We start from the raw sequence: 18,365 nt of genomic DNA on the forward strand, positions 1-18,365 counted from the left end.
GGTGTATAAGATACATCGTTTTCTTTTCATGCTCTCTGTAAAATTCACACAGTGAGATTCATGCTCGGCCTCATGTTGCCCTGGGAGAGTCCTCCATTCGAAAGGTATATGCATGAGTCAATAACAAGGTGAATAGAGAAAGTATTACAGTAAGTGGGAGAAGGAAGTATATCAAATACGTCCTATGGTCTCCACCACTAGGCTGCACCGTGAGATTCCCATGTTCCACCTGCATGTTGCCCTAGAGCAACTACCCATTCAGAGGGTCGTAACATGGGAGTCGAAACAACGCAAACTCAAGAAATTGATAGGATTTCTTAGGTCCATTTCCAACTTTGGCTTTTTCATTCGATAGCATTGTTGGGACCGATCTATGAGGTCTGAAAATGGCGGGTCACACTTACGAAGAAATACTAATAGTTGGTATATTCTTGAACAAAACAACGATAATTAAGAACACTATAGGAACAAGAGTTATTCTGGGATTAGTGTTTAAGTCACTAATGTCTTGGTTTAGTGAATGAGTGATTGACTGCCCCTCGGTAGCAGTTGCTCTAACTCACTAAAGTATCGTTGCAAATTAATAATGAGTTGGATACATTATTACATTTGCTAAAACTGATTTGATTAAACAGGATTAAGTCAAATCACTAATAGAATTTTCTTTATATCACAGCATGACAAACTCAATAGTACAATTACTCGCTTCTGAGAAATTAAACGGCGACAATTATGCAACTTGGAAATCAAACCTAAACACAATATTGGTCATTGATGATTTAAGGTTTGTTTTAACTGAGGAGTGTCCTCCAAACCCCATCTTAAATGTACCGAACAGTTCAGGATGCGTACGACAGATGGATAAAGGCAAATGACAAAGCCTGAGTGTACATTCTAGCCAGCATATCTGATGTTTTGGCTAAGAAACACGATGTTATGGGTACTGCTAAAGAGATTATGGAATCTCTAAAAGGGATGTTTGGACAACCGTCCTTCTCCCTTAGACATGAAACCATAAAATACATTTACAACTGCCGTATGAAAGAAGGGACCTCAGTTAGAGAACATGTCCTGGACATGATGGTCCATTTCAATGTGGCAAAAGAAAATGAAGTTGTCATTGATGAGAAGAGTCAAGTCAGTTTTATCATGATGTCTCTTTCGAAGAGGTTCTTCCAGTTCCGCACCAATGTGGTAATGAACAAAATATAATATAACTTGACTGCTCTTCTCAATGAGCTACAGACTTATCAGTCCCTCTTAACGAACAAGGGACAAACAGGAGAAGCAAATGTTGCTATTTCCATGAAATTATTACGAGGATCATCCTCAAAAATAAGTCTGGACCTTCAACTTCTGAAAGTGTTTTGATGAAGAAGACGGGTAAAGGGTAAAGGGAAAAATAAGATTCCTACTAACCGCAAACACATGGTTCAAAAAGCAGATAAAGGAAAATGTTTCCATTTAACGAAAACGAGCACTGGAAGAGAAACTGCCCAAAATACCTTGCAGAGAAGAAAGACGAAAAGACACAACAAGGTAAATATGATTTACTCGTTGTATAAATATGTTTAGTAGAGTATGAAAACTCAACTTGGATACTAGATTCAGGGGCGACTAATCAAATTTGTTCTTTTTACCAGGAAACTAGCTCCTGGAGAATGCTTGCAGACAGCGAGATAAGACTCAGGGTTGGAACAGGAGAGGTTGTCTCAGCAAGATTAGTAGGAAATTTAAAGTTGTTTTTTGGAGATAGATTCATTATATTAGATAATGTACTTTTTGTTCCTAAAATGAAAAGAAATCTAATATCTATCTCTTGTTTATTAGAACAATTGTATAAAGTATCTTTTGAAATCAATGAAGTGTTCATTTGCAAAAGAGGTATTCATATTTGTTCTGCAAAACTAGAAAACAACTTATATATGTTAAAACCGAGCGAAACAAAAGCTATTTTAAATACCGAGATGTTTAAAACAGCTGAAACTCAAAATAAACGACAAAAGATTTCTTCTAATACCTATCTTTGGTACTTAAGACTAGGCCACATTAATCTCAATAGGATTGAGAGATTGGTTAAAAGTGTTATGTTATGGAGCCTAATACTTATTTATAGCTTGGTCAACGGTTATATCAAGTAAAGCTATATTTGGTAAAGCTATATATAGTAAAGCTATATATGGTAAAGCTATATATGGTAAAGTTATATCCGGTAAAACTATATATGGTAAATAGCTATATATAGTAGATGGCTAAATCTGATAAAGCTATATATAGTAAACTATACCATATATATATATCTGGTCCGGTAGAGCTTTGAAAATGTACTTTTCTATTCTCTGTACTCTCTCTTGTTGTACATACCTGAAGTCATCGATAAAAAAGAAGAATCCTTTTAGCCAGAGTTCTCCTTGCAATTTTCTCTATCACATTCTTTGTGTTCATCTAGATCGAGCGTGTGCGTTGTTGTGTGATCCTAACAATTGGTATCAGAGCTAACGACTGATATCGATCCTAACAACTGGTATCAGAGCTAACGACTGATATCGATCCTAACAACTGGTATCAGAGGCAGGCGGAAGTCAGAGTCAGGCGAAACTCGCCACGATCTGTGAAGATGGAAAGTTCAAAGATTGGAATTGAGAAGTTCGATGGATCCGATTTCGGTTTCTGGAAAATGCAGATTGAAGATTGTCTGTACCAGAAAGATCTTCACGAACCTCTGTTGGGGGTGAAGCCGGATACCATAACCACGGAACAGTGGAAGCTCAAGGATCGACAAGCCTTGGGGCTGATCCGGTTGACGCTATCGAGAAACATGGCGTTCAACATTATTAAGGAGAAGACAACGTCAGGTCTGTTGAAGACGCTGTCGAATATGTACGAAAAATCGTCGGCTATGAACAAGGTGTATTTGATGCGGAGATTGTTATGAGTCCTTGTGAGAACTGCATTATGAGCAAACATAAACGAGTTAGCTTCACAAAGATTGTTAGAGAATTGAAGAAAAGTACCATGCCCTAAAACGTATAGTTTGTAATAAAAACATATTCTATTTTCAATAAAGTTATTATTGTTGTTTATCAAGTAAAGATTGTTATTGAATAAAGTGAACATTACGATCACTAATCTAAATCCAATAAACTAAGAACACTCTGGCTATAGTATGATTACTTGAACTATATGTAGTGAATAAAAATCATGGGACCTCGTGCATGTATGTATGTATGTCATGTGTATCGGGATACTTCCCCGTTATGTTAAGTTAGTACGGATGCATACCTTCGATATATATGTTCGACATGTTATCATGAAGACCTTTTCTTTTATGAGGGTCCAGTCACGTGTATTGTGTTGTGCCCGACAAAGTCCGGCCTAAGGGGCACGTATACCAATCCGTCTGAAGGGTCCATGTATGCGTACGTGGGCCGTGTGTAGAAAAGTACCATGCATCCAACTCTGCCAAGAATTGAAAAAAGCCTAAGGTCATGCTATGGTTTAAACGATAGGTCACAGTCATATATTGTGTGTGATTGCATTACTAACCGAATAATATAACTTTACACGATATAAGGTGTTTGCCTCACTAGTTGCGTTCGTATATCCCAACACCATTTTCGCATTTATAAAGAAATTGAAGAGGACCCTCTTGTAATTAAATATTATTTTGTATTTAATTTTGGTGTTGTTTATCTTCCTTTAAATTTATATTTTATCGAATTTTCATGTTTTATTTTATGTTACTTTTCATTTTTTTGGTTTGCTTTTTCATATTTTTAGTTTTGGTCCGAGATCCAAATTCTTGAAAATCGGACATCAAAAAAGATTGTGGAACTACAATGTAATATGTGAAACTTTTAATAAGATATATGGAAATTCAAGGATTGTGCCTACCATCCTATTCTAAGATCGATGTGAAGATGGCAGAAACATGAGCTTTTAATACCTATTTTAGATTTTATTGTTCTAAACTCTCTCTCAGATTGGTCAGTAAAAATCATCATTTTTTTTTTAGTTTTAATATAAAAACTATATTACAACTTTGAAAACTTGTATTCATATACAAATATAATATTTTGTTTTTCTTCATAATTTAAAATTTTGGAGAACAACAATACACTTCGTTACGAAATAAATTTCATACAAAAAAAAAAAAAACAACATTTTTGTGTTATTCCATTATTTTTCATTGGTTCCGGAAGGATAATTCCACCAAAAGGAGATAATAAAGCTTCTCTAACTTTTATAGTTCCACTTGTGAATCAATTCATCAACATTAGCAAGAAAGTTTCTCAAGTAAATTCCATCATCTTTAGCCGTCCAAAGACAAGTTCCTACAGTTCCACGTTTGCACCTATCACGGAGCCATAAGTGCTGCGTTTCAGGCCAAAAGCTTTCAAATGAGACATATGCTTGTGGCGTCTCCAATTTGCACCAATAGAGGGTTGATCCCCAAAAGCTAACCTTGAAGTTCCACTGGTAATCATCTCCATGATTAAGCAAACGATGATACCCCAAGTCATCGTCTTTAGACTGACAATGCACAAGCAACCCAAGTTTGCTTAGCCCGTTAACCACATGAATGTAATATCTAGAAGGTCCTGGTGGTGGTAACGCGACCCTTGGAACCTGAGCCCCAACTAAAGCCACCGTGAAAAGAAAGAAAACGACAATATTCTTTATCATTTCCTAATCAACCTTTAGCTTAACTACCAATTTGTGTTGGACATGTGAATAAATATACGTACTTATAGTACATGCAAGAAACTATGTAAATGCATGCTATGGTTGCAAAAAAACTCAATCATTTAACTAATCTCGGTTATGCAACACAATTTAAGGTTAATTTTGGGATAATTTGAGAGATTTATTAGATTTTCACTAACAAAATTCCTTGAATAGATAATAGTTATTAGCCCAAGAATAATAAATATTTCATTGATTTTTAAAACACTCTCATAAAATGGACAACAAAATATGAATACTTCCCGGTAGAAAATATAAAATAGAGAAAGCAATTCATAGATTACATATGGTATAGCACCCAAGTCCAACAAGGCATTAAATTCCCGATTTATTTTTTTAAGTTGAACTTTCAAACTTTTTACGAGGACCTTAGAAATTTTAGGGTGAGGTAGAACAGATAAGTTCAAAAAATTCTAGAACTATAGTTTCAAACAGGAATTGCGCAAGACTTCTTTCGCAAGAATTACTCAATGCCTGTTGGGAGAACCGTTATGGGGTTTTGATTTCATCATGTCACACCCTGAATCTCTAGGATGTTGGGTTTTATGCCCTAAAACGTATAGTTTGTAAACAAAAACATATTCTATTTTCAATAAAGTTATTATTGTTGTTTATCAAGTGAAGATTGTTATTGAATAAAGTGAACTTTACGACCACTAATCTAAATCCAATAAACTAAGAACACTCTGGCTATAGTATGATTACTTGAACTATATGTAGTGAATAAAAATCATGGGACCTCGTGCATGTATGTATGTATGTCATGTGTATCGGGATACTTCCCCGTTATGTTAAGTTAGTACGGATGCATACCTTCGATATATATGTTCGACATGTTATCATGAAGACCTTTTCTTTTATGAGGGTCCAGTCACGTGTATTGTGTTGTGCCCGACAAAGTCCGGCCTAAGGGGCACGTATACCAATCCGTCTGAAGGGTCCATGTATGCGTACGTGGGCCGTGTGTAGAAAAGTACCATGCATCCAACTCTGCCAAGAATTGAAAAAAGCCTAAGGTCATGCTATGGTTTAAACGATAGGTCACAGTCATATATTGTGTGTGATTGCATTACTAACCGAATAATATAACTTTACACGATATAAGGTGTTTGCCTCACTAGTTGTGTTCGTATATCCCAACACCATTTTCGCATTTATAAAGAAATTTAAGAGGACCCTCTTGTAATTAAATATTATTTTGTATTTAATTTTTGTGTTGTTTATCTTCCTTTAAATTTATATTTTATCGAATTTTCATGTTTTATTTTATGTTACTTTTCATTTTTTTTGTTTGCTTTTTCATATTTTTAGTTTTGGTCCGAGATCCAAATTCTTGAAAATCGGACATCAAGAAAGATTGTGGAACTACAATGTAATATGTGAAACTTTTAATAAGATATATGGAAATTCAAGGATTGTGCCTACCATCCTATTCTAAGATGGATGTGAAGATGGCAGAAACATGAGCTTTTAATACCTATTTTAGATTTTATTGTTCTAAACTCTCTCTCAGATTGGTCCGTAAAAATCATCATTTTTTTTAGTTTTAATATAAACACTATATTACAACTTTGAAAACTTGTATTTGATGGTGTTAATATAACACATGCGGAAGCAATTTGGATCTTAGGCACTTTTAGAACATCAATTATTGTAAATAACTAGCATGTTCATAAGTATTAAAACTTAATGGGTTTAAATACTAACCTTTTGTAGTTCAAACTCCTTTTGCCTCACGAACCGGTTTCGAACCACCACTAGTGTCTTCTCCACTATCCTCCGGCCTTAGAACGGGATTGTGGAATCCGGTGAGTGACTAAACTTGGGAGGGATTTTGTATATGTGAAAGAGAGTGTTTGTTTCAAGGTTTTTTCATCAAGATGAAGAAGAATCCCTTCCAAGTATCATGATCACTCTATTTAAAGAGTCAAGTTTGCATGTTCATGCAAACTTGAGATCACCAAATTTTGACACTTAAAATTCCACTCAAATGTTTGGGATTATGTGGCAAGCATGCACGTTTGAGTTAACCAAATTTTGACACTCAAAATTCCACTCAAACTTGTGGGGTTTATTTGGCAAACATGCAAGTTTGGTTAAACCAAATTTTGACACCTCAAAATTCCACTAACATGGATTTTTCCATTAGATGAAAGTCAACATTTTGACTTTCTTCATTTTAATTCAACAATTAATTTGAATAATGAATTTCAAATTAAAGTAACATTAAATGATTAATTAAACTATTTAATTAATATTTAATATTAATTCAAATGTCAATCCCAATCAATTCCGACACATAATTGATTTAAGATATTTAAATCTTATTTAAATATCTCAGATTCTCTCTTTTCGTTTAATTCGTAAATAAAACAAAATTGCGGTTAAATATATCGTATATATGTAACGCATATTCCCTAATTTGAATTCAAACACTTCGAACTCACTCGTCACACTGTTCTATGGTTTAGTCCGATATGAGCTAGCAGAGGGACCTAATGGACCTATAGATCATGGGCTCCAACGATCCAAGATTAACCGATTAAACTCATTGACCTGGTTAACCAACATTCGTTAACTACTAGGACACTCCACTATAGCCTAGTAGTTGCACTCCCCTCACTATAGATATATTTCTGTCCATCTGATATAACCATGATTAGTAAGTCGATCCTTCACAGGTTGTTCGTAACTAGAGCTGGGTCAATTTACCGTTTTACCCCTGAAGTCATTTCTTGTTCCTTATGTCTCACTGATCCTCTAATGAACAATTGGTTTGTGGTCCAACCAGTAAACCGAATCCCTCTCAGGCCAATGAGAGGGTGGGGCCCCTTGTTCAAGACATGGAGTCAGTGCTTAAGGGAACTACCTTTCTTCTATCCCTAAAAGTGGGTAGGAGTGAATTCCGTCTTGCACCCCATGTCCCCAGCCATTCACCCAGTCTTACCCCTGAAATGGGAGGCCTGTTGAGTCGGCGAACTAGAGCCACTCTCACCCATGCAAATCTAAGGATAATTCCGAATAAACAGGAGTTCATGGTTAGCTCAGGATTAAAACCGAGTTACCTAGGTTATCAAATGAAAAGAAAATTAGTCTCAACAGTAAACGACTTTATAAAGTGAGAGTGGTTTTCTTCATGGTCCGATCTTATGCAATACTCATTGCATAGGACGCCCCCACTCACATGTCTCCACATGCACAATTTAGTGATCACATTGTTTATATCATATACAAAAGTGGGCCGCATCCATAGTGTCCCCAGAATAAGGTACTCAGTCTTATCCTTATACTATAGATCATTTTGACTATATACTTGAACTTGATCCACTCTTATGTCTCTACATATAGTTCAAGTAATCATACTATAGCCAGAGTGTTCTTAGTTTATTGGATTTAGATTAATGATCGTAAAGTTCACTTTATTCAATAACAATTTATTACTGAATAAACATCAATAATAACTTTATTGAAAATAGAATATATCTTTGTTTACAAACTATGAGTTTTAGGACATAAAACCCAACAGTATTCATATACAAATATAATATTTTGTTTTTCTTCATAATTTAAAATTTTGGAGAACAACAATACACTTCGTTACAAAATAAATTTCATACAAAAAAAAAACAACATTTTTGTGTTATTCCATTATTTTTCATTGGTTCCGGAAGGATAATTCCACCAAAAGGAGATAATAAAGCTTCTCTAACTTTTATAGTTCCACTTGTGAATCAATTCATCAACATTAGCAAGAAAGTTTCTCAAGTAAATTCCATCATCTTTAGCCGTCCAAAGACAAGTTCCTACAGTTCCACGTTTGCACCTATCACGGAGCCATAAGTGCTGCGTTTCAGGCCAAAAGCTTTCAAATGAGACATATGCTTGTGGCGTCTCCAATTTGCACCAATAGAGGGTTGATCCCCAAAAGCTAACCTTGAAGTTCCACTGGTAATCATCTCCATGATTAAGCAAACGATGATACCCCAAGTCATCGTCTTTAGACTGACAATGCACAAGCAACCCAAGTTTGCTTAGCCCGTTAACCACATGAATGTAATATCTAGAAGGTCCTGGTGGTGGTAACGCGACCCTTGGAACCTGAGCCCCAACTAAAGCCACCGTGAAAAGAAAGAAAACGACAATATTCTTTATCATTTCCTAATCAACCTTTAGCTTAACTACCAATTTGTGTTGGACATGTGAATAAATATACGTACTTATAGTACATGCAAGAAACTATGTAAATGCATGCTATGGTTGCAAAAAAAACTCAATCATTTAACTAATCTCCGTTATGCAACACAATTTAAGGTTAATTTTGGGATAATTTGAGAGATTTATTAGATTTTCAATAACAAAATTCCTTGAATAGATAATAGTTATTAGCCCAAGAATAATAAATATTTCATTGATTTTTAAAACACTCTCATAAAATGGACAACAAAATATGAATACTTCCCGGTAGAAAACATAAAATAGAGAAAGCAATTCATAGATTACATATGGTATAGCACCCAAGTCCAACAAGGTATTAAATTCCCGATTTATTTTTTTAAGTTGAACTTTCAAACTTTTTACGAGGACCTTAGAAATTTTAGGGTGAGGTAGAACAGATAAGTTCAAAAAATTCTAGAACTATAGTTTCAAACAGGAATTGCGCAAGACTTCTTTCGCAAGAATTACTCAATGCCTGTTGGGAGAACCGTTATGGGGTTTTGATTTCATCATGTCACACCCTGAATCTCTAGGATGTTGGGTTTTATGCCCTAAAACATATAGTTTGTAAACAAAAACATATTCTATTTTCAATAAAGTTATTATTGTTGTTTATCAAGTGAAGATTGTTATTGAATAAAGTGAACTTTACGACCACTAATCTAAATCCAATAAACTAAGAACACTCTGGCTATAGTATGATTACTTGAACTATATGTAGTGAATAAAAATCATGGGACCTCGTGCATGTATGTATGTATGTCATGTGTATCGGGATACTTCCCCGTTATGTTAAGTTAGTACGGATGCATACCTTCGATATATATGTTCGACATGTTATCATGAAGACCTTTTCTTTTATGAGGGTCCAGTCACGTGTATTGTGTTGTGCCCGACAAAGTCCGGCCTAAGGGGCACGTATACCAATCCGTCTGAAGGGTCCATGTATGCGTACGTGGGCCGTGTGTAGAAAAGTACCATGCATCCAACTCTGCCAAGAATTGAAAAAAGCCTAAGGTCATGCTATGGTTTAAACGATAGGTCACAGTCATATATTGTGTGTGATTGCATTACTAACCGAATAATATAACTTTACACGATATAAGGTGTTTGCCTCACTAGTTGTGTTCGTATATCCCAACACCATTTTCGCATTTATAAAGAAATTTAAGAGGACCCTCTTGTAATTAAATATTATTTTGTATTTAATTTTGGTGTTGTTTATCTTCCTTTAAATTTATATTTTATCGAATTTTCATGTTTTATTTTATGTTACTTTTCATTTTTTTTGTTTGCTTTTTCATATTTTTAGTTTTGGTCCGAGATCCAAATTCTTGAAAATCGGACATCAAGAAAGATTGTGGAACTACAATGTAATATGTGAAACTTTTAATAAGATATATGGAAATTCAAGGATTGTGCCTACCATCCTATTCTAAGATGGATGTGAAGATGGCAGAAACATGAGCTTTTAATACCTATTTTAGATTTTATTGTTCTAAACTCTCTCTCAGATTGGTCCGTAAAAATCATCATTTTTTTTTAGTTTTAATATAAAAACTATATTACAACTTTGAAAACTTGTATTCATATACAAATATAATATTTTGTTTTTCTTCATAATTTAAAATTTTGGAGAACAACAATACACTTCGTTACGAAATAAATTTCATACAAAAAAAAAAAAAAACATTATTTTTGTGTTATTCCATTATTTTTCATTGGTTCCGGAAGGATAATTCCACCAAAAGGAGATAATAAAGCTTCTCTAACTTTTATAGTTCCACTTGTGAATCAATTCATCAACATTAGCAAGAAAGTTTCTCAAGTAAATTCCATCATCTTTAGCCGTCCAAAGACAAGTTCCTACAGTTCCACGTTTGCACCTATCACGGAGCCATAAGTGCTGCGTTTCAGGCCAAAAGCTTTCAAAAGAGACATATGCTTGTGGCGTCTCCAATTTGCACCAATAGAGGGTTGATCCCCAAAAGCTAACCTTGAAGTTCCACTGGTAATCATCTCCATGATTAAGCAAACGATGATACCCCAAGTCGTCGTCTTTAGACTGACAATGCACAAGCAACCCAAGTTTGCTTAGCCCGTTAACCACATGAATGTAATATCTAGAAGGTCCTGGTGGTGGTAACGCGACCCTTGGAACCTGAGCCCCAACTAAAGCCACCGTGAAAAGAAAGAAAACGACAATATTCTTTATCATTTCCTAATCAACCTTTAGCTTAACTACCAATTTGTGTTGGACATGTGAATAAATATACGTACTTATAGTACATGCAAGAAACTATGTAAATGCATGCTATGGTTGCAAAAAACTCAATCATTTAACTAATTTCCGTTATGCAACACAATTTAAGGTTAATTTTGGGATAATTTGAGAGATTTATTAGATTTTCAATAACAAAATTCCTTGAATAGATAATAGTTATTAGCCCAAGAATAATAAATATTTCATTGATTTTTAAAACACTCTCATAAAATGGACAACAAAATATGAATACTTCCCGGTAGAAAATATAAAATAGAGAAAGCAATTCATAGATTACATATGGTATAGCACCCAAGTCCAACAAGGTATTAAATTCCCGATTTATTTTTTTAAGTTGAACTTTCAAACTTTTTACGAGGACCTTAGAAATTTTAGGGTGAGGTAGAACAGATAAGTTCAAAAAATTCTAGAACTATAGTTTCAAACAGGAATTGCGCAAGACTTCTTTCGCAAGAATTACTCAATGCCTGTTGGGAGAACCGTTATGGGGTTTTGATTTCATCATGTCACACCCTGAATCTCTAGGATGTTGGGTTTTATGCCCTAAAACGTATAGTTTGTAAACAAAAACATATTCTATTTTCAATAAAGTTATTATTGTTGTTTATCAAGTGAAGATTGTTATTGAATAAAGTGAACTTTACGACCACTAATCTAAATCCAATAAACTAAGAACACTCTGGCTATAGTATGATTACTTGAACTATATGTAGTGAATAAAAATCATGGGACCTCGTGCATGTATGTATGTATGTCATGTGTATCGGGATACTTCCCCGTTATGTTAAGTTAGTACGGATGCATACCTTCGATATATATGTTCGACATGTTATCATGAAGACCTTTTCTTTTATGAGGGTCCAGTCACGTGTATTGTGTTGTGCCCGACAAAGTCCGGCCTAAGGGGCACGTATACCAATCCGTCTGAAGGGTCCATGTATGCGTACGTGGGCCGTGTGTAGAAAAGTACCATGCATCCAACTCTGCCAAGAATTGAAAAAAGCCTAAGGTCATGCTATGGTTTAAACGATAGGTCACAGTCATATATTGTGTGTGATTGCATTACTAACCGAATAATATAACTTTACACGATATAAGGTGTTTGCCTCAGTAGTTGTGTTCGTATATCCCAACACCATTTTCGCATTTATAAAGAAATTTAAGAGGACCCTCTTGTAATTAAATATTATTTTTTTTTTTATTTTGGTGTTGTTTATCTTCCTTTAAATTTATATTTTATCGAATTTTCATGTTTTATTTTATGTTACTTTTCATTTTTTTTGTTTGCTTTTTCATATTTTTAGTTTTGGTCCGAGATCCAAATTCTTGAAAATCGGACATCAAGAAAGATTGTGGAACTACAATGTAATATGTGAAACTTTTAATAAGATATATGGAAATTCAAGGATTGTGCCTACCATCCTATTCTAAGATCGATGTGAAGATGGCAGAAACATGAGCTTTTAATACCTATTTTAGATTTTATTGTTCTAAACTCTCTCTCAGATTGGTCCATAAAAATCATCATTTTTTTTTAGTTTTAATATAAAAACTATATTACAATTTTGAAAACTTGTATTAAAGGACTAGAAAAGGGTAATCCGACCCTAAAGGATATCAAGAATATCCAGCATCAAAACAATTATTCAAATAAGATTTTATCCACGATCGCTACTCAACTTGAAAGTATCGAGGGAAAAATATCAAAGAAATCAGGTAGTCAGCAGGAACAGGCAAGCAGCTCTGTACCAAAGGTTGATGAGTCAATACCAATACTCAGACCGGCAAATCTCGAAATCTTTACAAAAAGGATTTCAAAAGAAGAGGCTGCGATGGCCAAGATAGAAGAAAAGTTACACAGGATATTAAATCCGGCCATGACGCCTCAAGATTCATCTGTCAATGTCGTTAACAATGACAACGAGAACCAAGAATTCGAAGACGAGATTGCAAATGAGAGAGAAGAACCTTTCTACAATCGAATTGAAAGGATCTCTAGAAGAAGTCAAAATAATGCCAGTAATCAGAAAAACTGGTATCCTCAACCGTCTTTTCCAGATATCCAGTTCGAAGAAAAGACACTACAAACTCAAGCTCATTACGATGGTTTAGCAATCTATGAATGGAATATCGATGGATTGTCTGACTATCTGATAATGAATGTTGTCAATGAGATGATGATGGCCGCAGGCGCGTATAAATTACAAGGCCATAAATCCGACCATCAGATAGCTCAAGTTTTGGTAACCGGATTTACCGGGCAACTCAAGGATTGGTGGGACAAATATCTCGACGAAACAACCCGCCAACAGATATTAAACCACTATGTCATTAGACCAACTACTCAAATTATGAAAGAAGAAGGTCCATCAACTAGGACCGAGGTACAACATGAAAGGGTAGAAGATGCTGTCAACACCCTCATATATACCCTCATAGAATTCTTCGTCGGCGACCCTCTAAAATACCAGGAGAGATCCGCCGAAATACTCATGAATCTGAAATGCCCTACCTTAGGTGATTTCAGGTGGTACAAAGACATGTACTTCAGCAAAGTTCTTATTAGAACAGATAGTTCGTTGGAATTCTGGAAAGAGAATTTCGTCAATAGACTACCAAAACACTTCTCAAGGAGGATCAAAGATGGTCTTAAGACAAAGTACAATGGAACAATTCCATGGCAAACTTTGTCATACGGATCCATAGCATCCTTCATCATAGAAGAAGGGCTCAGACTTTGTAATGAGTCAAAGATTCAAAACAAGCTCAATTCTTCGATATCAAACAGAAAAGAGCTTGGTAGATTTTGCGATCAATATGGATGCAAGGGAATAGAAGCTCCCTCAACCTCCAGACGAAAGAAGGTTAAGACGCATCCAAAACCTTATCATTCATACAGGCCTAGAGAAACATATCGGAGTAAACCCGTGCAGTCTCAGAAGCCAACATATTCAAGAAGGAAGTATATTCCTACAGAAACCCATAGAGGAAAGAAAAAGCAAACTTGCTTCAAATGTCGTGAAGAAGGACACTATGCTAACAAGTGTCCAATCAGAGGAAAGATCAATGAGTTGGATATAGATCAAGAGCTGAAAAATCAGCTATTGCGACTGACCCTAACCGACTCAGAGCAATCAAGCGAGGGAGAAATCCTCGAACTCCAAGAAGAATCTGATTCATATTCTAGCACAGAATACGAATCAGAACAAGAAGGAAAAAGGACGTGCGAAGGATGCATAAATGTCCTTACCAAGGATCAAGAAATTCTACTCGAAGTAGTAGAAAAGGTTCAAGACCCAGAAATTCAACAGAAGATTGCTCAACGACTTAGGGATGCCATGACAATCTCTAAGCCAACTGAAAAAGAAGAAAGAAATCCCTACAGACTCCAATCTGTTCTCCAAAGATTTGAAAAACCGAGGGAACTCACTACTCAAGATTTACAAAGAGAGATTAATAATCTCAAACAAGAAATACAGGCGCTAAGATCTGAAACTAGGTCAGAATCCTATACGCTTCGTCAAGAAATTCTCAATCTTCAGGAAAGGCTGCCAGCACAAAAGGAAACGGCGCAACCGAACCTGGATGAAGAAGATTTTCAAAGTTCCTTCGTTGGAGCCATCACCACTTCTCAATTTCAAAAATGGTACGCTCTCGTTACCTTAAAAATTTATGATTTCAAAATCACACTAAAGGCTCTCATAGATACTGGAGCCGATCAAAATTGCATTCAAGAAGGCCTAATACCTACAAAGTATTTTGAAAAAACTACTGAGGGCCTTAGAGGTGCTAACAACAACAAACTCAAAATTAATTACAAACTATCAAAAGTTCATGTTTGCAATGATGGAATTTGCTTCGTAAATTCCTTCCTTCTAGTAAAAGACTTAGGACAAGAACTAATCCTAGGTACTCCTTTCATTACTCAATTATATCCTTTTAGAATAACTGAAAAAGGGTTAGAATCAAAAGCCTTAGGAAAGAAGATAAAATTTAACTTTCTTTCCCCCATAAGGATTAGCGAAATAAATAACCTTCAAAAGAATACAATTATTCAATCAATAAATGTATTAAATTACAAAGAAAAACAAATTTCTTTTTTGAAAGAAGAAATTTCATTCAAAAGAATAGAAGAGCAAATTCAAAACAAAGCTGTCCAGTTTAAAATCAAAACTTTACAAACTCAATTAGAAAAAGAAGTTTGTTCAAATATCCCAAATGCCTTTTGGAATAGGAAACAACATATAGTTGATCTTCCTTATATCAAAGCTTTCGAGGAGAAAAATATTCCTACGAAAGCCCGACCTATTCAAATGAATAAAGAATTACTAACATTCTACAAAGCAGAAATTAATGATCTTTTGCAGAAAGGCCTTATTAGACCATCAAAGAGCCCCTAGTCATGTGCGGCTTTTTACGTCAACAACCAGGCAGAAAAGGAACGTGGAGTCCCGCGACTGGTAATTAACTACAAACCCTTAAATAAGGTTTTGGAATGGATTAGATATCCAATTCCAAATAAATCAGATTTAATGCAAAGAATTTCAAATGCAAAAATATTTTCAAAATTTGACATGAAATCAGGATTTTGGCAAATCCAGATTTCAGAAAAAGACAAGTACAAAACGGCTTTTAATGTCCCTTTTGGACAATACGAATGGAACGTTATGCCATTTGGGCTAAAAAACGCTTCATCCGAATTTCAAAAGATTATGAATGATATTTTCAATCCTTTTCAATTGTTTATATTGACGATGTTCTAATTTTTTCTCAAAACATCGATCAACACTTTAAGCATCTTCAAACATTTTTGACGACAGTCAAAAGAAACGGTTTAGTTGTGTTTAAACAAATTTTTGCTAGATGGCAAGCCATTTTATCTTGCTTCGACTTTCAGATTTTGCCTATAAAAGGGATCGAAAACCCCTTGGCAGATTACCTCTCAAGAGTGTTCTTACTCTCAAAGAAAAATTCTCCCTAACCCATCTCCATCTCCCAGCAATGACCGGAAAGAAAGTGATAGAAAAAGGGAAGAAGCCCAATGCTTCTTCAAGCACACCTGCTCCAATGACATCCGATAGCTATGCAATGGATTCTGGCTTCACATTGGTGACCAGATCTAAAGCAAAGCTTTCTCAAAAACAGGCGGAGGTTATCACTCCGACGAGGCCTTCAGCCTCTTCAACATGGCCATCTGTCGTTACTCCATCGAGACCCACTGTCTCTTCCACTTCAAAGGGACCTTCTGTCCCCTCGACTTACTCGGACGCGGTTGTTCCCGTTCGTTTTTCTCCAGTTCCTGAAATCAAAACCTATTTTCAAAAATCTGTGTCTATACCAGAAGCTCTGGTAGAACCAGAATACGACGACCCGAAAATCGGCGAAGTCGTTAAAAAGGCCTATCCATCGGGATTCTTTTATATCCCAGAAGATCTTCATAAAACTAGAAGGTTTTATGAATTCATTCTAGTCGACACAAAGTCCGTCGAAATTACTCATATTTCGAGTCGCGATGATCCTTCGAAAATCGCGTATTCAAAATTAAAAATTTTTAAAGTCATGAATCCGACGTATTGGAATCAAGACCCATACACGGAAAAGACATTCTCAAAACCTTTTGTTCCTCATTCTTACTCATACAGAGACTATTAGATGGCATGGTTCAATGTCATTTGGTATCAAAATTACGAGCATTCATGGTTCATTCAATTCTGCCAAAATGCTCATAAAATTCATTACCCATTTTGGTTCATCAAATGGTGGAAAATCTTTGGATCAGCCAAAGATATATTTCCAGTTCCAATCCAAGAATCGTTCCACTATTTTGTTCAAAACATATTCAAAATCCCATTTCCATTGACCATGCACTTTTGCGTATATTTTCAAATTCCTTGGATATTAACTTGGAATTTTCAAATTAAAGAGACCGAAGACCAAATAAAACAGGTCTTCAAAATTATCAAAATCAAATGGTGGGATAAATATACTTATACCCTCGCAGACATCAAAGCGGTAAAGGTCTGGCTATCTGAGAATGGCCACCTTCAGGATTTATCCAAGAAAAAGACCTCTGAATTCCTTAATTCAAAGTCGAGGCTACTCGCCGCATTAGCCCAGACAACTTCGGAAGCTGATTTTCAAAAGCTTCTTCAAGAAGCCACATCAGTCGGTTCAACATCTTCTCCTTCTATTATAGAGGAAGAAGATGAAGACACGATCTATGATCTCAATGATCCATTTTTGGATTCACAACCACCTTTGTAGATATCATCATCTCAATGACTGAATAGTCGTTAAACTAATTAAAAAAAAAATAATAATAAAAAAATAAATAAATTAAATCCGTGAATGGAATATGTTCCCTGACATATTCCATTCAATTTTCCTTCGTTTGACACCTTGTTTATTTTGATTTTTCCTATTATTGTACTCTTTCTTTTCATGTAAATACGTACCTCTATGTAAAGATATGTAAAAATATGTATTATGTAAAAATATGTATTGAAAGTCATTAATTAAGCTAGGATGATAGAGCTCATGTAAATCGTAAGGGCTCAAGTCATTAAGCTATTAGTAAATGGTATCAGAGCCACTCAATTTTTGTGAGGGAAGAGGAGTTTCTCGATCTTTAAAATCGATATTGTATTAAATGATAATGAAAATGAAAAAATGTTGGGACTTCATGCATTATTGTGTGCTCATGCATTGGGGGATACCCTTTACCCTTCACGATAGTACGGACGAATACGTTACGAGGCAGGAATACGATTATTATGGTTATCATAATGCTTCGATGACCAAGCAGGAAAATGATCATTATGTTTATCATAATGCTGCGACGGTCACGCAAGGGTACGATCATTATCGTTAACTTAATGTTGTCGTGACGGTTACTAGTTCTAACGGGTGTCTTGCCTAAGGAGCTTCCGGAGTATGCTCGCCTCAAAAGGAAGGTGGCCCAGCAGTGTGCGAACTGACTGGTGAGTCCATACTTGAACGTATGGGCTATGTGTAGAGTATATGATACACATCCAAATTACCCGTTAGGACAGTACCGTCAGAAATTGGATTTAAATGATAGGTCCCGTCATTTCATTCGCATGTTCTTGCATTTAAGCTC

General features: G+C 35.4%; 3 protein-coding genes across 3 annotated transcripts; all 3 read right to left on the bottom strand.

Annotated features, from left to right (window-relative positions):
- Positions 1 to 4,236: 4,236 nt before the first annotated feature.
- On the bottom strand, positions 4,237 to 4,686 carry LOC147791268 (S-protein homolog 1-like). Its single transcript, XM_087126610.1, has one exon. It carries the CDS (start codon positions 4,684 to 4,686, stop codon positions 4,237 to 4,239), a length of 450 nt encoding a protein of 149 aa, XP_086982736.1.
- Positions 4,687 to 8,451: 3,765 nt separating this feature from the next.
- Positions 8,452 to 8,901, bottom strand: LOC147791269 (S-protein homolog 1-like). Its single transcript, XM_087126611.1, has one exon. The coding sequence runs from the start codon at positions 8,899 to 8,901 to the stop codon at positions 8,452 to 8,454; it is 450 nt and encodes a 149-aa protein (XP_086982737.1).
- Positions 8,902 to 10,729: 1,828 nt separating this feature from the next.
- On the bottom strand, positions 10,730 to 11,179 carry LOC147791270 (S-protein homolog 1-like). Its single transcript, XM_087126612.1, has one exon. The coding sequence runs from the start codon at positions 11,177 to 11,179 to the stop codon at positions 10,730 to 10,732; it is 450 nt and encodes a 149-aa protein (XP_086982738.1).
- Positions 11,180 to 18,365: the final 7,186 nt, after the last annotated feature.

The sequence above is a fragment of the Cucurbita pepo genome, chromosome 9 (genome assembly GCF_057944985.1).
Source record: "Cucurbita pepo subsp. pepo isolate OVF chromosome 9, ASM5794498v1, whole genome shotgun sequence".
Lineage (NCBI taxonomy): Eukaryota > Viridiplantae > Streptophyta > Magnoliopsida > Cucurbitales > Cucurbitaceae > Cucurbita > Cucurbita pepo.

Coding starts and splice junctions, on each gene's coding strand:
- LOC147791268 (XM_087126610.1), bottom strand. CDS start 4,686: ATGATAAAGAATATTGTCGTTTTCTTTCTTTTCACGGTGGCTTTAGTT.
- LOC147791269 (XM_087126611.1), bottom strand. CDS start 8,901: ATGATAAAGAATATTGTCGTTTTCTTTCTTTTCACGGTGGCTTTAGTT.
- LOC147791270 (XM_087126612.1), bottom strand. CDS start 11,179: ATGATAAAGAATATTGTCGTTTTCTTTCTTTTCACGGTGGCTTTAGTT.